Source organism: Triturus cristatus, chromosome 6, assembly GCF_964204655.1.
Source record: "Triturus cristatus chromosome 6, aTriCri1.1, whole genome shotgun sequence".
NCBI lineage: Eukaryota > Metazoa > Chordata > Amphibia > Caudata > Salamandridae > Triturus > Triturus cristatus.
Genome location: NC_140589.1, coordinates 98,211,511 through 98,218,581, shown reverse-complemented (window position 1 = coordinate 98,218,581; position 7,071 = coordinate 98,211,511). Strand labels below are relative to the sequence as shown.

At 47.1% G+C, this 7,071-nt stretch overlaps 1 protein-coding gene across 1 annotated transcript in view; it reads left to right on the top strand.

Moving 5' to 3' along the window:
• The first annotated feature begins 1,475 nt into the window (after window positions 1–1,475).
• Window positions 1,476–7,071, top strand: part of LOC146813824 (calpain-1 catalytic subunit-like) — a 400,682-nt gene continuing 395,086 nt past the window's right edge. The window contains exon 1 of the mRNA XM_085610280.1: window positions 1,476–1,778. Within this exon, the coding sequence (XP_085466406.1) occupies window positions 1,533–1,778 (246 nt within the window). The 5' untranslated portion in view covers window positions 1,476–1,532. The remainder of the gene's footprint in view (window positions 1,779–7,071) is intronic.

Sequence of the window (7,071 nt, the reverse complement as noted above, 5' to 3'; positions counted from 1 at the left end):
ACACAATAGCTGCCAGTATCTCCTACACTGGCACATCAATGATTACTGCACAACAGCAGAGAGTGGACACAATGACTCATGGGGTCTTCTAGTCCACGTGTGCACCAGTAGTTCCTGCACCACTACAGATGGTTGACACAATAGCTGCCAGTATCTCCTACACTGGCACATCAATGATTACTGCACAACAGCAGAGAGTGGACACAATGAATCATTGGGTCTTCTAGTCCACGTGTGTGCCAGTAGTTCCTGCACCACTACAGATGGTTGACACAATGGCTACCAGGATCTCCTACACTGGCACATCAATGATTACTGCACAACAGCAGAGAGTGGACACAATGACTCATTGGATTCTAGTTCACTTGTATGCCAGTAGTTGCTGCACCACTACAGATGGTTGCACGATGACTCCCAGGATCTCCAACATTAGCACATCAATGTTTATTGCACAACAGCAGAGAGTAGACACAATGACTCACAGGGTCTCCTTGCACACTAGTACACCAGTGGCTACTGCATCACTATATGGGGTAAACACCGTGATTCGCAGGTCTACTTGTACACTTTGTACACAGTGCTTACAGCTCCAGTGCAAGCAGTGGACACCATTCTCAGGGTCTCCTTGTACACTAGCACACTAGTTACTGCACCACAACAGTCAATGGAAAGAATGAAGTCGAACCTTAGTGAAGTCATGGCTCTTGCACCACAATAGGGGTAAGGCTCAAAGATTTACAGATCTTTTTGTGTATTTGAACAGTAATGGCGTTGGTACCACACGAGACCCGGCCTGGTTCCGACCCAGGTGTTCCATAATTCTGCTGGGTCTTGTTGCAGCGCTGCAGAGCAGTGTGAAGCACATCTGTGTACAGGGCCTGACTGACCATACCAGGCATTTGGCGTTTCCCCAGGAAGCTGGAAGGGTGTGGGGCGGTTTTGCACAAGTGCTGCAATATTGTCCCCCAGTAACAAAAGCAGCAGTGCCTCGCACTTGCACCCCCTGAGCCCGCGGGAGCTGGTCGGTCAAAATTACCAGGGCTGCTTTGAGTTCCCAGTCCGGCCCTGGGTAGGTACCCAGTGGGTAAGTCAAACACACAAAAGGCGATGGGAGGAATGCTTGCACTAAGTCTCATCACCGGTAATCGCTCGGGGTATCATTCCAACCCACTGAACTAAGAACGGTTACCCCTGATGGGGGCTCGTCAGCCGTGTATAGCTTGACACCAATTGGTCCAGGTTGCTTGCGTTCCAGTCTAGAGAGAGAACTGTTAGTGGTGCGCCTGGGTCCCTGCCCAATCTTGGAGAGCACACCTCGTGTGGTTTGTTTGCTGTGCTGTGATTAAGACTTTGTTTGTTCCCCCCCCCCCCCCCCCCCCACGCCTAGCACTGATTATCATATGTAAGTATGCATTTGTTTTATGTATTTCCTCCTCTTATATATATACCACATGTGGCCTTAGCCCTCCACTTCCATTTCACCAGAGTTAAGCGCCCATTCTCCGTTCTTCACTCTCCTCAGCGGTGACAACATGGCGGAGATTGCCGCGATCATCGCTAAGCTGAAGGGCGACCGTCTGAAGCCGGGCGGGGCCGGCGAGCACAGCAACGCCATCAAGCACCTGAACCAGGACTACGAGAGCCTGAAGCAGCAGTGTCTGAAGAGCGGCACCCTCTTCGAGGACCCCGAATTCCCCCCTGTAGCCGCCTCCATTGGCTATAATGAACTGGATCCGGACTCCCCCACGGTAAAGGGGGTGGAATGGAAGCGTCCGTCGGTAAGTACAGGCGAAGTCACGGGAGCAGCCAGGGAAAAATACCCCTCTCCCCACATTGAATCTCCCCCAAATGCCTCTGAAATTACTAGAATGCCCTGAAACTTCCTAAAAATGTTTTTTCATTTGGTGTCAAAGCGGTGCATTTTACTGCACATTTTTCAAAGATTTTTGTGAAAAGTTGCACGTTTTCCTGGCATTTCTTGAGCGGAGCTAAGGAAATAATGCAAAAATGTTAAATAAGGCCGGCCTCCCCTAGGAAGTTGTGGGGAGGAAGGGGTGGGTGGTCTACCCAAGAAAAGTGAGGCCTAAGCATTCCGCCCTAGAGGTTCCATCAGTAGTAGGGTTCAGTTAATTAAAGGCTCACTGCTGAAGCATGGGGTGATGTGTAGGTCATAACTTAGAATTCTGGCCCTCCCATTGTGGCCTATAATTCTTCTGAGGTTAGCAAATTGGTTAATAGTAGCAACTGTTATTTGCAGTTCTTAGAAAGGCAGAGGTGCAGACTTAAGGGCTATACAGAAAGATTATGACTACTTACTCTTTTCTTTAGTTTTAGTTAGTGAACGTTGTGCTTTTTGAGATAATTCAGTACTTGTTCAATATGCTGAATAAATTTGGGGCATATTTACAAGGGCTTTATCTCCGCTTTTTGGCTTGCATAATCGCATGTTAGCACCCTTTTTCCCAACACCTCCCTTTGCATCTCCAATGAGATGCAAAGTGGGCGTTACTGGGCGTACCCCAGATGGACTACCTTGCAAATATCGCTGATGTTTACATCGCGATATTTACAAGGCAGCCCACATGATTTTAGCAGACGTTAGATTTTGGCGAAAACGGTCGTTTTCGCCAAAATCTAACATCTGCTAAAATCCAGACTAAGCCATCCCTAACATAGGGGGTGGATTATGCCGATGCGACCCTGTGGGTCGTATCAGCAAGGTTATCGCCGTTTTTCAGGGAACATCGCTGGAAAAAAAGCGATGCTCCCTGCAAAAGGGCAATAACCTCGCTATCTCTGGAATTTTTATCGCCCTGGAGAAATGCGTTGTTAATAACGCGCTACCAGGGCGATGAATTCTGGAGATAGCCTAATTTTATTATCGCTAAGCACGGCCAGTGATAATTATCGCTGGCCGTTGATAATATGCCACTTTTAAATAATGCTGGTTGCATATAATATGTACATGGCAGCACACAAGAAATCTTTATACAATTCGAGTCAATCACAGAAGGTCACGTGATACATTGTATGAGGCACTCCTACAAACTACATGATGCAAGAGAATGTGTCTGTTCTCCAAGGAACAAGCTGTAAGGCTAGTAGAGCACTCCGGTCATATGTTCATTTCTGATAGAGACTTCTAACTCTAAATTCTTCACCTTAGAATATTCCCAGTCGTCAGACTGCATGCAGTACTTCTGCATGCCATTAGATGGCGTAGATCAGCTTCGCGTCAGCCTGGTTTGCCTGTGGTGCCCGGGATCAGGCCAAGGTCTCGTCTGAAAATGCAGAGAACCTTGGCTCCATCTAATCTCCACCAACGAGAACACACAATGTCAGCAATGTCAGGCGAGGAGAATTTAGTATCCTGAACTCCACCTTCATGCATGGAGATTTAGCGGTGACAGTTGAATGTTTTTGATCTTCCTACCGAGATTTGTGATCTCATCTTGGCAGCCAAGCGTCCCCAACAGGCAACTGAATATGACTGCAGTTGGGACAAATTTGTGGACTGGTGTTCCTCCAGTATTGTTGACCAACTTTCTGCCTCCTTATCGGAGGAGTTATTGATTGTGTTAATTGTGTTGTGTTATGTTACCTGGAATTGTAAAGCTCAAGTTATCATCCGAGGGGTATCCAGGTCCTGGAGCTGGTGTGAAGGTCGTCTTCGGGGTCTTAGTTAAAGAGCCAGGCTTTCAGTTTCTTGCAGAATTCGAGAAGGGAGGAGGAAGCCCTTAAGTATAGTGGGAGGCTGTTCCACATTTTAGGTGCTAGGTATGAGAGAGCTAGGCCTCCTGTTCTGCTTTTGTGGATAAGGGGTGTATGTATAAGAGAGAAAGGCACAGTGGAGATAACTGGTGTGCTGATGGCAGCAGAGGCGATGGCTGAGGTATGTTGATCTAATGTTGTGCAGCACCTTGCATGCATGTGAGAGGAGTTTCAATTGGCAGCATTTGTGTATCGGCAGCCGGTGGAGATCTCTGAGGTGAGGCGTTATGTGGGTGTGCCGAGGGAGGTCCAGGACAGGTCTGGCAGCAGGGATCTGGATTGTCTGGAGTCAGTGGAGGAGGTGGTTGGGGATTCCGGTGTACAGCGACATTCCATAGTCAAGTCTGCTGGTGATAAGGACTTGAGTGACAGTACGTCTGATGCTCTTGGGAATCCATCTGAAGATTTTTCAGAGGATGCATAGCATGTAGAAGCAGGACAAGCAAACTGCTTTCATTTGTGCAGCCATGTTGAATTTGAAACCCAATATGATCCCCAGGTTACGTGCACAGTTGGTGGGTGATGGAGATCGACAAAGCTCTGCTGGCTACCAGTAGGAGTCCCAGGGGGAGTTCTTGTTCCCAAAGATAAGCATTTCTGTTTGTGCTGTCCTTAGCCTGACAAGTACTTGCCTTGGGCACAGTTAAGGGTTATCTTTCTGGCCCTTGGCTTGTTTGCAGTTGCCGGATCAGCCCTCAATGATGAAGTCTCCCATTGTGACACATTCCTTAGAGGTTTGCAACATTTATTCTCTCCTATCTCTTTCTTCATGCCTAAGTGGGACCTTAATTTAGTCCTGACATTTCCTATGGGCTCCCAATTCGAGCCCCTACATAGCTGTTCTCTGTGACTTCTGACCCATAAAATGGTTTTTCTACTGGCCATTACATCAGGCAGGATGGTCAGTGCCCTTCAAGCTCTTCAGTTCATCACCATCTTCTCCCCGGACAAACTGTTTCTTTGTACTCCAGCCTCCTTTCTTTTGAAGGTAGTGACTCCATTCCAAGATGGCTAAACAATCATGTTGCTGACATTTCTCTCTCTAACCCATCATTCTAAGGATGAGGAAATGCTCCAATGTCTGGATCCAAAAAGAGGTCTGTCTTTTTAGAATGATCATACCAAAGACCACAGGGTGCACAGACAGCTCTGTATCGTATTCACAGGAGCAAGAAAAGGCAAGGCTGTGCAGAACAGAACCATCTCATGATGGATTGTACTTTGCTTTAAGATTTGCTACGCGCTGGCTAAGAACCAGGCTCTTGAGGGCTTGCGGGACCATGCCAATAAGGCCAAGCCAGCTACTACTGTGTTAGCATGCAGAATTCCTGCCCTGGGCATCTGCCAAGCTGCTACATAGGCATCCCCCACACATTCACAAAGTACTACTGATTGGACAGTCAGGGCCGTTGGGAAGGACATTTTGCCTGTTTAGTCCTCCAGAACTTCCTGGTGTGAGTCAGTGCGCAGACTCACTTTGAGGGAGGTATTGCTTGGGTATCTATTCTAGGTTGAGCAATATGTGGTTAGAAATCTCTATCAGAAGAACAATGCATAATACGCTTTCTGGTAGAGACTCTATCTAACCACAGACCCTCATGTATCCTCCCATCTTTTCTGCTCTGTGAAATGGGCTTATCACCCTGAAGCTACTGTTCATTTCTGCACACTGGTCATACACCATTCAGTCATGGCTCTGCATTTTTGGTGTGGAAATAGTCATGAAAGAAACTGACATCACTATGCCGTGGTGGTGCCTAAATAGACACCGTGCAAGTCACTTCCAACACGGACAACGCTGATGCAGAGCCAAACAATGCCACCTTCTGGTGTGCAGCAGAGGTACTGCTCAAGATTTTCTGGATCCAGTCTGATGCCTGGGGAATACTCTAAGGTGAGGAATCTATGGTTAGATAGAGCCTCTACCAGAAAAGGTGTTATTGTAGGTATTTAGCTTGCTTATCACTGGACTTCTCTGACTTTGTTCACAAAGCTTTTCCCACAGAGGCACCACACCTGAAGAGAAATAATGCAACAGATACACAGTGCAAACTTCTAGAGCTCTCAGGTAACAGGCTAGTAGTGCTACTTTCAGGGATTTGCTTACCAAGGCTGACCTCCAAGGGGGCAGTCTGCTTGGCATATTTAAATGTTGTTGATGTCCATATACTTTGAAAAACAATGTTTATGGAAGGAAACAAAGTCACAGTTTGGTCTAATCCATTGCATATGTGAAGGATTAGGAAACAATATTTGTGAATATAGTTAATGCAGTAATTCAGTTTTGGATTGCTTGGTACACATTTGTCTGAAAAAAACACAGATAAAACCTCTGTCTGACCAGTGCTGTGTTGTGAGCAGTTGGCAGTGAGAGTGAGCTCCTTTTACACTGGATGGCCTTGCATATGTTCAGTCTGCCCCTAGAAGTGCGGTATGACACCCATGTGCCCCTTTGTGTTCTGATGTTCTCCCTCGCTGGGTACACGATCAGTGTCTGTTTCATCTGAGCTTGCAGACTGCCATGACTGCACGCTTTTTCAATTGCCCATCAAAGCATTCCTCGGAAGCTATTTAGAGATTGTAGTTCTAAACAGTCTGGCCACTAGCAACATGAACAGGCCTGTGGACTGTAACACCCATAAAGCAGCAGTGAGAACTGAGTCGGTGCTATCTGTCACCTCAATAAACACTGATTGGACAGTCCCCCATTGAAAAGGGTATGTGTAGTTATAGGGAGGGCAGTGCCAGCAGCCTCCACATGGACTCCTTTCTCCCCCTCATCCCCTCAGACTGAGGATCAGGGGCTCACAAAGTCGCTGAGTGAACTGTTGGCATTTTTAAGTGTAATCCTTCAACGCCACCCCCATATTGGGGCCTTATTTTGTTGTGGTGTCTGTGTTTAACTGCCAAGGAAACTCAACTTGTTAACACAAGTATTAGCAAAGCCAATAGTCCTCACCTATGTAAGTGCTATTGGCGTTGCCAATATGTTTTAGTCATGTTGTACACCAGCTTGGCAGCTGTTCAGCATGACTAAAAGTTAGTGGCGTATAGATGAGTGGCACGGAGTGGAGTGTCATAGAGTCTAGTGTCGTGGACTAGAGTGGGGTGTTATGGGTGTTATTGTTGTAGGGATTCTGCACAAACACAGAACTATGCGTAGGATTATGGGGCCTTAGTGCATAGGGACTGAGTCATACTACCACCTTAATACCCATGTGCCCAGGACCGACTAGCTATAGTGTCTCACTTGCTCTCCTACGCATTTCCAGAGAAACAAGTGATTAGACACCCCAGAAC